Source organism: Glossina fuscipes, unplaced genomic scaffold (genome assembly GCF_014805625.2).
Source record: "Glossina fuscipes isolate IAEA_lab_2018 unplaced genomic scaffold, Yale_Gfus_2 61, whole genome shotgun sequence".
Classification (NCBI taxonomy): Eukaryota; Metazoa; Arthropoda; class Insecta; order Diptera; family Glossinidae; genus Glossina; species Glossina fuscipes.
In genome coordinates, this window is record NW_023998433.1 from 1,417,637 (window position 1) to 1,433,477 (window position 15,841).

At 33.0% G+C, this 15,841-nt stretch overlaps 1 protein-coding gene across 1 annotated transcript in view; it reads right to left on the bottom strand.

The window, feature by feature from the left end:
- Positions 1-14,512: 14,512 nt before the first annotated feature.
- The window catches only part of LOC119637791 (large proline-rich protein BAG6), a 5,407-nt gene continuing 4,078 nt past the window's right edge, over positions 14,513-15,841 (bottom strand). Inside the window, 3 exon segments of the mRNA XM_038034089.1 lie at positions 14,513-15,595; positions 15,659-15,824; positions 15,826-15,841. The exon segment at positions 15,826-15,841 is cut by the window's right edge and continues 108 nt beyond it. Of these exon segments, the coding sequence (XP_037890017.1) occupies positions 15,257-15,595; positions 15,659-15,824; positions 15,826-15,841 (521 nt within the window). The 3' untranslated portion in view covers positions 14,513-15,256.

A 15,841-nucleotide genomic window follows, 5' to 3' on the forward strand; every position in this document is an offset into this window, starting at 1 on the left:
GAATATATTATTATATTAAAATAAATGTCGTAGTTAACATTTGACACTCATATATCAATTAAATTTAATCTAATAGAATTTCTTTCTAAAACAGAAACAATTAAAATTGGAAAAAATAGCACCAGCTTCAGTATCTTATATGCTCTTACACACACACACACACACATATATATGTATATATATATATATATATATGTATATATATACATATGTACATATATATATATATATATATGTATATGTATATACATACATATATACACACACACATACGTACACGCATTTACACACACACACACACACACACGTGCACGCACGCACACACCCATACATGCACACCCACACACCCACACCCACACCCACACATGCACACAACATAAAATTTGTATTTGTATTTTTGTTTTTGTTTTCTTCTTCTTCTTATGTTTTATTTCGATTATATTTCATTATTGGACTGAGAGGGACGTGCTGCTGTAATGGATATTTAAATGTTTTTCACTAATGTTTATGTTTAAAAAGAGTTTTTTTATAAAATTTCGTTCTTTCCGCATTATAAGTCATTTCAAGACGGGTTTATTTGTTTCAGAGAAAGAGTTTTTTCTTCCACGTATTTTGAGATTTTTATTCGAACACGTCTTTATTCAAGCACGTTCCGCTTACGACTGGGACAAAATATTTTGATATTCTATCGGGAGGATTATCGCTGTTGTCGTCATGACTTATATATATATATATATATATATATGTATATATTTCATAATATATACAGCGTTCAGTCGTAGTAGCTCTTCGGTAGTGAACTGCGTGTTTGTGATATCAGTTCTGTCTTTACACACACTCACACACACAAGTTCCTCTGCATAAGTGCAAGTGTAATGTAATTGCACAATATATTGTATCCAGCAATAACTGTTTATTTTATTTTTAATTAACAAACCGATTTATTAGGAACTTTTTTGAAAAAGGGCAAGGATCTGCTCACTTTTTTTCCGATCGTGAATAACAGCCAACAATAGTTTTAAGCGATATTTGATAACAAAAACAACAAAAAAAAATTTTTTTTTTTGTATTAAATGTAAATTAAGAATAAGTGATAAAAGAAAATAAAACAAAAAAAAGGAAAAAGTGTTAAAACATATAATGTATTTACTTCAAACTCAATGTTTCTCGTTTCTGTAATTATGAAATTGAATACATCAATGAAACATGTACAATACAGCAAAATTATTAACACAGGCCTCATAGGCTTTTTTCTATTATTTTATTAATAGATAAGGCGGATACGGATGCAACCTGAAGGTATGTTATCAAACAAATGTGTACACAGGGCGTTCATAGCTAAAGAAAACAGTAAAAAAGCTGAATCGAAATAGACAGAGAAGAGTCGCGAAAACGACAGTCCAATTCCATCTCTTGAAACGGAAAATGAAAAGCTTTCTGCATAAGTATGCATTAAAATTATTATGAAAAACGTTACAATTATTTAGTTGTGCATATCGGAAAAGTCAATCTAGGGGTAACGGTCGTCAAATTCCTTCGACGAATATTTCCTTTACAGTTCATAGACAATGTATTCAATATTTAGATTAAAATAGAGTCAATTGCTGACTAGCGAACGAATGCACTTTTAATATCGAAAATTGGACGTTCATTTTACTTGAATACAAAAGGAAGAGACCTAAAAGGTTAAAAAGGATGAGATTCATTTAACACAGATAGTAAACAATAATACCAACCCGTCAATATTTAACCAAGCTATGCCAGCTTACGTTGTTTAAACTTATTTTTTGAATTCAATGATTACATAATATTATATTGTATTGATCGATATTGTTGACTTTTTGTTTCCTAAAATTGATTAAAAATAAAAACGAAAAGTTAATGCGTTAACGTTGCAATGCGCAGAAATTAGAGAGATCAGCCGCTGTATGATGGTCGCAATGGTCGCGGGTTCAAATCTCAAATGCGGAAATATTTTCAATACAAATGAGCATACGATTTAAGTTATCTAGCAGCCTTTAAATACATACTTTGTAAATTTATTTACAAAATATATACACAATAAATAAATAAAATAAAATAACAGTTTTACTGCAAGAGAATCGCCCAAAGTTAGAGCAATGTATATAGGTTAACATGCGAAATTGTTTTAGTGAATATTGGCATGCAGATTGATCTATTTAATTATATCTGAAACTGGCATAGGGGGGTCGTATTTTGTTTTGACAAACTATATATCATTTCAACATGCAAAGTACTCAGTACGATAATACTTAGCCGTAAACGGTTTTCTTTTTATACAAAAATAGCACGATGGATCAGTTTGATATTTGTACACGCGAATTCATGTTCACTGTCGCCGTAATAAATCAGCATTCATTTTTTATCTATGCTTTGGTGAACTGGATGATGAAAAGTATGATGAAATCAACTGAAATTATTACAAAGAGGAGATACTTTATTCATATAGCTCTTAATTACTTTGTGGTACAGGAGTAAAGTAAGCTTGTCTGGCCAGCTGGCCGCCCTGTATACATCTGTTCAACGTGTAGGTCGCGATTTTTGCGATAATTTGATAAAATTTGCTACACCATTATGTTGTATATGTCGGCCGAAACCCATCGTTAAATTCCTTGCGACTCTTCCCTTAATACACCAAAACGTATGCATCTAAAGACGTAATTTTGATGAAAGACTTCACATTGAAGGTTGCCCAAACCAACCTCGAAAAATTGGTCCATTCGATCGAGCTTTTCACATTAATTGCGAAATACAGTCATTTTCGATGAGCAATTTTAAAAATTGCAAATTTCTTTCCATAAAGCAAAAATACAAGGTGAACAGATGGACAGACAAGCTGAGATCTATGCACAAAGTGCTTTTGTCTCTTCAAAATTCTCTGCATGTTATAAACAATCGCACAAACTTAAGATGCTTTCGTATCACAAATGGTATAAAGTAAAAAAAGCCAAGCCTTTCCTCAAAGAACTATAGAATTACAAGTAGTAAAATTATACTCAGTTGCGACCGAATCTTTTACACCCGTCACCTACGTTACCCTATAAAAGATTGAAGAAAAAATTAAAAATATAAAGGTATATATATATATAATATTGGTTGGACGTGGCTGATTGTTTTCTATTTTTATTAAACAATTTTGTGGAACTTTATATTGTGTATCTGTTGTAGTTTGTGAGCGACGAATGAAAAATATGGAGAGCAAAGATGCTCACAGTTTTGGTTGTATAAACGTGTGGGCGTTGTAGGCATGTATATCGACGCAGTTGGGTCGATTTCAAATTCTTTTCCGAATTTATTGGCGATGTTTCCATTTTTGCTAACAGGGGAACGTGCACTACATAGTTGGACAGATGGACGGATTAAGAGTCGGATAGATGGACAGACGAAGACACAGATGTGCTTACGTGTATTCCGAATTTGAAACTGTCCAAGAATTTATATATTATATATTTATGTATTTATATATATTTTATGGGGCTTTACCTCTGCTTGCTATAGACGTATTGTAAAAAGAATTAAATTTTCTTACACTGTAATAATGCAGGTGCTACAGAATCGCCCATAGAATACGCGTTCAAATTTTTGTACGCTTGTCTGCTATAGTTTATGAGTAATGAGCAAAAATACCAAGTTTTTTTTTTTCTGAAAACGAGAGGTGTTCTCAATTTACGTGGTACTGTAAGCGTGTCCTTGAATCGATTTAGCCCATTTTCAATACCAACCTGTGTACGAGAGCTTCGAATGATGCTGGCGAATTTGAAGTCGATAGCATCATTTTTGCGGGCAGGAGAATGTTTCCAACAGACATTATACAGTAGGACAGACGGACGTGCTGAAGTCGATACTGAATTTGATGTTAATCAACAATATAGACACTTTGTGCGGTCTCTGACGTTCCCTTCTGGGCGTTGCAAACGATTTGACAAAACGAATGTACCTCCCATCCTTAGGTTAGGTGATGGGTATAAAAATTACATACGAAAGTAAAAACCTAGGTGGTGTACGGTACACGACGTCGTTTTTAAAAAAAAAATGACTTAAATATCATCAACTAAATTACAGTTTAAAAATATTATTTGATTTACACTGACAATGATTTCAATAATTTCGTAATGTGATTTCAGTTGAAGTCATAACCATATTCTTTGCATTCGAATTATTAATTCTGCATTATCAATCTACTAATCACTATTGATCGCATAAAAGAGGGATGACAAACTATGTCTTTCTATTCTAATAAACTAAATTTCAACATAATTTTAATGAAATTATGGCTTTTAACTTATTTGTTCTATAGCAGTATTATCAATATAGTTTCCCATCATCGAGCTTTATTCCAAGAATGTAAAAGAGGACAAATATGTAATAGAACAAGAAATTTCGCTAAAAAATTGATTCAAATATAAAATGATACCATCTTAAGTAATTTTCTACTGTTATTTGCGCGCAAATCTTAACATGATGTTAAGTGTTTGAGGTTAGAGTTCATCGTTATATTATAAACTGAGATTCTCAATAAGCCACAATATATGGTCTACCGTATAAAAATGTACCCGCAACTTTTTAAAACATTGTCGTGTTTTCAATCAAACACATAAGCAGCGGACCACCATTGCATCTTTGTCCGCTATGATGATACGCTTGCCCTCTAATTCACAGTAGCTCTTTGTCGCTACTAGTTTTTTTTAATATTTATGGCGGCAATTTTTGATTTATTATCATACCCATCACCGAAGGATGAAGGTTATATTTATTTTATCAAACGATCAGAACGATCTTGCAACGATCAGAAGGAACTTTCAAAGTCCCCTACAAAAAATATGTATATTCTTGATCGGCATTAAATTCAGAATTGATTTAAGCATGTCCGTCTATTCGTCTCTGTAATGTCCGTTGTAAACATCGCTCAAAGAATGCGCCTCCAATACCACATAAGCTGAGAACACCTTTGTTTTTTAAAAGCAATAAATAATTGTTTTCTTGCTCGTTACTCATGGGCTACAACACATAAATTTACAAAAATTTGAACGTGTATTCTATGGGCGATGCTGTAGTAACTGTACAAAAATAGAAAAAATTGACTACGCCCACCCAATTTTCTAGTGTATCAAAATTTAATTGCTTTTTCAATACCTTTATAAAGCGCAAAAACAAACTTCAAAATCTCTATAAAGTATGTAAATTGTGGGCCAGTTTCAAAATGAGTATGCACCTAAACACGCCCGCCTATTTGTCTGTCCGTTTGTCTGTTTGCGCAACTTTATAGTATTGGTGGTAAACATTCTCCCGTTAGCGAAAGCGAAGATATCGCCTATAAATTTGTAAAAGTATGGTTAACCTTAACTATATTTTGACGGTAACTTTTCAAAGGACACGCCTATAACGCCCACATGCCTCTACGAGAAAAACATTTATTTTGAAAATAGAAAGAATCAACTGCGCCCACTCCATATTATATAGCATGAGAATTTTGTTCTTTTACTTCTTTTGTCTTTTTTTGGGATTACGGCGATGGGTGTAAAAGATTCGATCCCGATCGCATTTAATTTTCTTTCTTGTTTATTATTGAAGAAAACGCCATAAATTTGTATATTCTTTATGATGCACTGAATTAAGGCCCAAGTTACGGTCAAAACATTTTTCACTCCATGGATATACATATATGTCCTAGTATGTCTAGTTATTCTGGTCATATCTTTATCAGCATCGCGAACGATCGCGGTCTGCCCATCGCTGAATGAAGAGAAATTGGAGATGTCTTCGCGTGAACCGATTTTAGACTTTCGTCTTTAAGATTGCCAAGTTTGCGTCTTTGAGTAGAGTGCCGAGTGCCACGGCCAAACATACCGCCATTACCGCCCTCTCGCCCAAGTGAGGGACAATTTCAGAGCACGAACCGAAATGGGCTATCAACTATCACTTTAATTGATAATCGGCCAGACGGAGTGTTCAAGTTTTCAATAATCTTATGGCAGAAACAATCAAGTCAAGGTCATTTTCAACCAAGAAACAGTTTTTATGTTCAGTTTGGTCTGTGTATCGATTTATATTATGTATTTGAAAATGCCTTGACACTCGCTGCGGACCATTCATGTTTATTTTAGATAGTAAGAAAGTGCGATAGTCAGAACGAAAAATACGTTCAGTCTCATTCGTCTGCCTTCTAGAGTATGCCTCTCCAGCAATATATATAGCAATCGAGCCGTGTAAGGATCACGAAAGCCTGTCTTTATTTATTTTTAAACTTGACTTCTAAATATTAAGAAAGGATTTATGAATACAAAACTATGTTTTACAAAAAAAAACTTAAGGTTGGTTTGAATTGCCTTTTGAACTTAGCCTGACGAAAGTGAAAGTTTAAAATTTAGTATCAAATTGTTTAGTGACTTTCTATATTCTATATTATTGTCTAGGTTGACTCCAAAACTCACGCTAATGGAGATTCTGTATACAATGTATACATATATATAAAGTATATTTTAATATAGTTATATATATATATATATATGTTGTGTATCTGACGCACATCTCCCTGCGTTACAAACATTCGCTAAATCTGACGTGCAGCGTGTGATAGTGTGATAATAAATGTCGGTATGCCTAGAAGCAAACATATAGATGTGCAACTGTATTAATGTAACAACGACTTTCTACAACTGTAAATATATTAGTAACAACGAATAAATATAAGTGTGCGCAATGTGTACGCTCTAGCACATAGTCGTATGCTCTGGAGAATATAATTTGCAAAATATACAAATAAACACCGGAAACAAGGTAAGATATATTACATTTTTTTATTATGGAAATCGCTTTAAAGATTGTTTTATTTTTTTGTCTTTTTTGTTGTTTTCTTTTGTGTCGCATAAAATCCTTATTACAATCTTAAAACTTTATTTATATAAGAAAAATGTTTTCTTAATACAAAGCAACTAAATCGGCTAAAAAAATCCCTATGTAAAATAGAGGGATATTTATATAAGGTTTTGTCATTTGCTTAATCGTTATATACATATATTTTTATTTTTAATAAATAAAAGCTGAAATCAATCGGAAAATGGGTAACAACAAAAACCGCATAAGTATTTGTCTTTAATTTAAAAAAAAAAAAAAAAAAAAAAAAAAAAACATATTTCTACATCATCATGAACAATCACTCCTTTAGTTTTACAAATCTACTGCGTACAATATTTTTATACTTCAAGCATAAATAATACCTGACCCAACGAAACAATTATTTTTAGCGTTTAAACATAAGGCATCGTTGCATTTGACATCCGCACATGACCGGTGTGCGGCGCCCTAAGATAATGGAATTTCGCACCTGAATCTATTTGAAAATGAAGGCCAGTGACAAACCCCGCCTTTTATGTACATCCGTAGATAACAAAGGATGGAGATGACTCTCCAGGTTTTTTCGCCAGTAAACTTTGCTCTAATGAGCCACTAGTAGGCCGCTCTCTTTTATTGACGTTTATATGCGATCCCACCTTGAAAAGAGCATCAGCCAAATCATTGCGGAACTGGCCAAGATTTAGTAGCTGTTTGTTTTGGATGCGCTTCGCAGTGGACTTTTTTTTTTCATAAGGGTCCACGAGTGTACTACGGCGAAGTCCAACAGATGATAAAATGGGCGGAGGCATCATTTGCGGCTTATGACTTTTTTAAACGGTAAAGGCCTGAGAAGCTATCCATCAAGTCCCCTACTTAGTCTATGAGAATAGATGAAAACGTTTCTCTCCATTTTTAAGGCCTATTACACGTCTGATACTGTGTAAGCAATCGGGGTTTGAATCATCTTTCGGAAGGTGTTCTTCATAATATATACAAAAAAACGTCAATATGTAATAAATTAGTGTGAAAATTATTTAGTCACATAATTATTAAAACAGCAATAGAATTACTTAAAAATGATTACAAAAATATGGTAATAGTAATGAATAGTTCACAAAATAACTTTAGGATTAGTGAACTTATGTAAAATTGATTGTGCATATTTTTTTACATCACAAAAAAACTACATTTCTTTCGTATAATATATGCATACATACATATATGCAAAAATATAAATATTACTCGTTACTCTTAACTTGTATTTACACCGAAAACAATTCCCCTTTACGTTTTTATTAAGTTTTATGTAAATAATCGTTGATCGTAACGCCCACCGAAATGAAATTTCGGATAGCGCCGAATTATGCCAGATAAAGAAATAAATCGTTAAGCTGTTAAAGATTCTAGCTGCGTTTGGAAACGATAAAATCGTTTCGGTAAAATTGAAATTTAAAAAGGGCTATGCAAAGGTTGCTACATAAAGACTTGTGAGGTTTTAAATATACGATGCAGATCTACATTTAAGGGTTAAAAAGTGTCGTTACTTGTATACAAATTGCAAGCGAAATATATTGTACGCGTAACTTTGTTCAATCTTGCAAACATATATTGTTAACTAATTGACTATAATGATTGACTTTTATTCAAAAATTTTCATTTCATTTCTTTAATTATACCCCACAACACTTGTGATAAAAGGTACATTAAGTTTACGCCAATACATGTAACGTGCGGAAAAATCGAAGATAAGCTCGCTATTTATTATAAAAAGCGATTTAAGTTGATTTATCAGATCAATTTAAACTAATCGGTCTGTCTGTCTGTCCATCTAACTTCTGCCATTGCATTTTTCGGTTCCATTAAAGGCCGCAACTTTTCAAATATTTTGACGAAATCTGATACATGAACGTATTTTGACTTACGGACAAATCCTATTGAATACGAATTGAACCACTTAAAGAGCCAACCTCTAAACGATGTTTTACTTTGAAAAAGCTCTTATATGAAAAACAAGTTGGAAAACTGTATTGAAATTGGCCAAATCTTTTATACATTTCACCTTTTTTCTAAAAACAAATAAGGACATTGTGGCCAGGTAAGACTACACATGACGTGATCAAAATTTAGAAATCATAATTTATTTTCAGTGTCTATCATAAAAAAGTAGAAATTCGACTTTTTCTCTATATAAGTGCTTGCCTTTCATGATAATCCATGTATATATAAAGAGACCTATATGATGCGAAATCCGTATCTTTTATTATGCTGGTCAATTGCGAGTTATTTCCTGATTCGATATAAGCTTGTCTGTCCGTCTGATTTGCGTTCAAGCTACAGGCCGTAATTTTTGAGATATTTGGCTGAAATTTCGTACAGCGACGCGTTTTGACCGAAGGACGAACGCTATTTGAAGTGGTTCGGATCGGCTCGCTTTTTCGACCGCTCTTCATATAATTTCCTATTCTGAAAAGTCATTGTATGGAAAAAAATTTTAAGTTTCAAAATTTCTTGGCAAAAGTAGCTAAATGGTAATACTTCAGCATTCTAAACACATATGAAAAATTTGGACCTGCTGAGACAATTTGTTAACCCCCTCTCCTATAGCGAAAACTGAAGTTTAGACGACAACAAAGTATAATCATAATGGAACTTTATTAAAAATAAATTAACTGTGCCAAATTTGGACCAATTTTCACGAAAGTTGTTTTTTTGTAGAGCAGAAAAGTTTTAATATGTGGTGATAGAAATTGACCTATAATATTATAGCAATTTCATTCAAATATGAACTCTACAAAATTTGGACCATCTACGCCTATTGTTGGATCCTGCCCCATGTAAGGATTAAACTTTTGCCACATTAAGTTGCGGTTTGAGTCCACTTCCCCATAAATACGCACATGAAAAATAGACATTTACGTAGAAACAAGATATAATTTTTGTGCTCTATAATAAAAGTACGAATTGCGTTAAACAATGTGATGTAGGGTATTTAATAGTCGGCCTTGTCCGACTATAATGTTCTTGCTCGTTTTACCAATTTTGAAGTGAATAGCCTCATTTTTTGAGTCAGGAAAATACTAACAAGGGACATTGTAAAGACCGATATACTTCAATCAATTCAGAACTTAACGCTGATCAAGATTCTCTCAAATTTCTTTCTTTGTGCTGCAAACATTTTGGTAAAATGCATATACCGTCAATCCTTCGCGGAAAGAGTGCAAAAACGTAATAATTGTCCAAGGCCAACCGTTAAATGTCGTATACCGCGTTGAATAATATAATTCTTCATTTATTTTCATGATAAAATACCAAAAATTATTCCTTGTATCTATCGAGAAGTTTTTAATGGAAATTCTTATATAAAAGAGAGCCCAAAGAGTGGATTGACGTGGTTCACATTTAGCAAAGTTGATCTTTTTGTCCTAGACCTAATCATCTATTCTCGTCGCGAATACTAAAAGCAAATCTTCGTTGCCATATTAAAGCGTATTTTCCATTGGTACTCCGTGTTCAGACTTTGTTTCAGTTAATATCTCTGGGAAACTACATTAAAAATAAGACGATTTTCCTATATCATGGCTTACTTTTCGTAAGCACGTTTATGCAAGAGGACGTTTAAAATGTCAGCCCATCTGGTCCAAAGTTTTCATATCCATTTAATGTGCCGAAATATTATTATTATGCCATTTTCATCGTCGAATTTTGAAAACTGCAATATTGTTGGTATATGTTAAATGTTTTGTGGTTGTAAAAGTCCATCCATCCATCTTATTATTGTTAGGAATCGTCCATGGACCAAAATACGTCCGTGGCCCAAGTTCGTAAAAATATCTGTAAATTGCGACTTGTGAATTGAACACAAAAATATATCGGTAAATGTCCGACTGGCGGACAGACAGAGAAGCTTAAATCGACGCTAAAGATGATTCTGCGTAATAAATGGTGAGTTCGCATTCCGTTATTTTGCATGTTAGCCACATTTACGCAAACTTAATATACTTTGTACCTCAAACAGCATAGCGTACAAAAAAAATTTCTTCATTCGATTCGAGAAAAACTTGGGTAGGAAAGCCCAATTTTCCAAGCTCGATGCCATATAACCGATCCTACGAGAGACGTAAGCCCTTCTCAAAATTGGTCTATAATAATAATTCCACATAAAAATCAACTGTACCAAATTTATATCATGCAAATCTACATTTTGTACCCCACCACATATAGGGATAGTCATTAGAGGTACGCCTTCCTATGCCAACAGCCAACGAAAAGTCGTTTATTGTAATGCGTTCTTTGACGGGAAGGTTAATTTTGCTACATTTGAAGCACGCCAGCTCATATTTTAGTTATCTGCCTTATAAAAACCTCAATCAAGAATTGGCTTTTAGGTATATTTTTTTCATCCTGAATATAGGTGAAGAAGTGAATATTAAGTGAACTACTGTTAATAACCGACCTTATAGGACTATAATGTTTTTACTTGTTACACTCAATACCCCTAGTGGTACAGAGTATATAAAATTGACACTCAGAAGGACTTAAAATAAATAAATCTTTTCTGATTGATTTAGAATCTTTTCCTGCTTCGATCTTAGATTGTGCGCCCTTCTGATGTCTGTCCATGTATTCTTATGTTCAACCTAGATGCCGAAATATTCGATATTTTTTGACGTATTTTGACCCAAGGCCGAACGCTATTTAAAATGATTTAGGCTGTCTTTTCGACTACTACTCCTTAGTTTGATAAGTCGTCATAGGAAGAAATATAGTAATATTTAAAATTTTGCGACAAAAATTGGTTAATAATAGTGTTTCGGCATTCTAGATTAGTGTGAAAACTTTGAATCGGGTCATATCATATCAATCATATTTTGAACTCCTTGCCATATAAACGTTGCTACGGAAATTAAATCTTTTTATGGTAAAAATGCCCAATTTTCAGTAGTTCTTCTTCTTCTGGTTCATAACAATAATTTGACGTAGAAATTAACCTTACCAAATTCGGTCCACGTATTTCTATTTTTTAGATCCATACGAAGGGAAACGGTTCTACGACAACCAAGGCTGAGTTATAGATTTTTAAAATAAAAAGTCTCTGGCAAGCAAATTAAATTGACTAAATTTAGATCACGTTGACGTTTGAGCATCCTCCAATATAAGGACTTTCATGAAAATTATGCATTTACATACAAATAATGTATAGTTGTTGATGTGTTATTTTTCAATTAGTTTCCAATTAAACGAAATAGTGTAGGATATCTAATGCTCGGCCTTGTCCGGCCTCTTAAAGCATTCGTACTGACTTTTAATTAAAAATTTTATCTATTTCGACATTTCAAATATTCTATGAAACGAAGGTCAGTTCAGGTATCAATAGCGATGCTAACCAAAATTTATATTATTTTGTGCAATATCTTAGAATTTGGTTACCGGCGAACGCTTCAATGCGTACTCAAGCGAAAAAAATGGCTATAAAAATGTTTACATCTGCATAATATGTCATAAAAAGGGTATTTAATTAGAAAATTTTTTTTAACCGTTTGAGTCCCAGACGGTATTCAAAAAACACTGTCACGCTGTTCAGATTTTATGGCGACAAAACCCAGACGGTATTGAAAAAACAGCGCGATCGCGCTGCTTGGGACTCAAACCATTAAACTGAAACTCTTTTGAATGTAACAATTTATCAAATCGTCTGGCGATTTTTCAAGATCCTAAGCGTACCGTTAAGATTGGCTTATATACTCACGTTCATGCTCGTCAATGCGAATTAACTTTACGCTCAAAAACTCTCCGTACATACAGTTTGTTTTGCATTAAGTTGTTAACCTATTGATAGCCTAAACATATCATTATTAGTACACAAAGCCACATACAAACATATTAAAGCTGTGTGCGACTAACAAACGCTTAAAGGCAATACTCTTTTGCGAGTTCAGCAGAATCGTCGAAAATTTATTCGGCCTCATAATATGAGAGATGCGACCTGACGTTGTATTTGAAGATAATCTATGCAAAAAAACTTTTTTCTTTAAGTGAGCATAATAATGTATGTATATGTGCACACGTTTATATACAAATTGTTAAAAGTCAACGACCCATCGCAGTTCCAAAAGAACGCAAATTTCTAATCTTAAAACCATACTAGCCGCTCCTATAGACATGAATTAGAAAACTTTACATGTCTGAATCTCACGATAAAATGACAAATAACATCGCACATATAAACGTTTTCATTAATTCCTTTGTTATTGACAGTTAGCTGTTTGGTAATGATTTTCAGTTAATCATCCATAAATGCAGAAATTGAAAATCATTCATCTTTTGCTTCATAAAAACTTTTTATAACACAAAAGCGTCCTTCTTATCAAAACGAACAATTCTCCAACTCGGGGCAGAGTTTACTATTTTACAGTTGATCATACGGTTTATAGTCTATGAAACTTGAGGGACTGATTTGATATGACAGGGCTAACATAAGTTTCCATGAATACGGCAATGATCTCTTGAAAATAGATTTTTCATACTCAATTCGTTAACTATTTGTCCAATTGCGTTGCTTTTTGGCCTTAACTAAAATGATAACTTCTAGTTATCAGTATCGAAATTTCAAAAACACTTTCTGCAATAGGAAAGAAGAAGTTTAGTTGTATCCATTGATAACATTTTCAAAAATTCCCAAATCATCAACCATTTTTCAAAGAATCAACATGAATTTTATGAAACGAATGACGGAAGTTGCCTGCTAACGATATACTTTTATTACATGCAAACCTATCAGTGTGACATTTCATCACCTTTTGTTGTTTCTTTTGGGATGATTGTGCAGGTTGACGACGCAGGTTCTCCTTTTCAGACGATCGTGAGGAACACTTCCATCAATTTCCGAATGGATTGGAAGTTTTCGTTTTTTATCCATGATGAGCTTATAAGGGCGGCCGTATCTAATAACACTAGGTGAAAATACGTGTACGAAGTTTCATCTTTCCGCTTTCAATTTTTTGCAATCGTGAACGTTTTAGCAATAAACCAAAAACAGACGACTATTTGTTGTTCGTTCGTTTGTTTATTAAGTCAGTCCCGCACCAACTAAACTTTTGTTGATATTGCTTATCATTGTGCTGTAAAACTAGCATTTATATTTGCTATATTTTTGTTAGTGCTTGCTCCGAATAACCAAACAGGCTTAAATATATAGAGGTCCCTACTTTTTTTTTTGTTTGTATGAATTCCTTTTTTTATAATATTATTATGTATTGGTGTTTATCAAACAATGTGTTACCTTCTTTGTGTAAAAATGTAATTTATTCTGTATTAGGATGTCTACGATTTAGGAGATAGTCGATTTGAGTGAGAATTTCAGTCTTCTTCAGACTTCAGCTTAGTAAGTTAAACTTTTGATTTTGATGAAAACTTTGTGTTTTAATGATTATTTTTTCAATTCTTTATTCAGTTTCCTTTACTTACATAAACGTGATATAAAGTTATTTTTATTAAGTTTAAGAAATTTTTTTAAATGTTCTTTCACCGCAGTTTCAACACGATTTTGTAAAAAAAATATCTTTAATGTTTATTAAAATTTTAATAATATACACCGAAGGGAACAAATTTTAAAAGAACCCAACACTCAGCCAACTTTTCTTAATAACATTTATGCCTTTTTCTGCTTTCAAATTTATGTAGACTTTTACCTTTCATATAATTTATTCGCTATATGCGATTATTGTTCAATACTAATTTGAAATATTTCAATTTCCTTTACTATGAAATGTTTTTTAGTAGCATTAATGTCTAGATCATTTGAATGCATAATTTTTCATGTTCTTTTTGCCCCATCAATGTCGGCATTATTATCGTTCATGCTCGTCACATCCTCGTCACTATCATTCGTGCATTTATAATCAAATACCATTAAATTGATTCCATTGCTTTTTTTTAATTCATAAAAATAAACAACAAAAACTCTAGTGGTGTTACAAATTGAGGGTTAAATTTTAATTGAATGTGGCGAAAATGTTCGAAAAATAAAATAACTGTCATTCAAGTATTGAGTTTATGTAACAAATAATATAAAATGTGTTTGCGGTTGATTCATGTTTTGGTAAATGATTGTGGGAAAGTGTAGCGTGTTATTAAAGTGTCATTAGCATTCATTACAAATTGTATTGGAGTTTTGCAAAGTATAACCCAGATGGAACAAGCAGTATTCTGTAGAGCAGATATTAGAGCTCATTTAATTTTTTTGTTTGCGTAGCTTTTTATTTTTTTGCTCAAAATTTTAAGGCTTTACTTTTATCGTCAACTTCAAACCTTCGTACAAAGCTTGTTTTAATCTAAATGAGTTTAATTAAATATGTATAGGATGTAGTAAGTGTGGTTGGCATAGGTTAGTAATGATGTGATATTATTTTTTTATAAATTTTGTTGCTTTTGGATATTTTTCTGGCGTATAATTTTTGTCATCTTTAAGACGTTTGCGCACATTTGTGCGCAAAGCCTCTGTATACGAAGATTGCACTGCAGCGTCACTGGCAATCGCTCGGGCGACATTTTCAAGTGCCTGTATTTGAGTAGAGGAGGCGCTTGGTGAGCCAACGCCTACAGTTTGCATAGCTTTGCATACACTATCCGTCACTAAAGCACCAATATCATTTGGCAGTTTTGAACTTCGTATTAATTTTCTTCGTTTTGCTGACATGCCCGATATATAAACATCCGAAAATGGTGGCTGATTAGGAGGACTCTAAAATCGAAGTTCCATTAAAATTATTGAGAAGTGAAAACGTTTTATATAAACAGAACCGACCTCAGCTTGCCTCTGCATATCCCGTGTTATTATAGGCAACCAGTCAGTGGGTAAGTTACGGTGCCAAGGTTCAGAGCCAGCTACAACAGTAGGCAATGGCTCATCGTAAGTTTCAGTCTGAGATGTGCTAGCCTCTTCCGTCATATCAATGTCGGTGTCCATAGGCTGAATTTGAAGCAAATG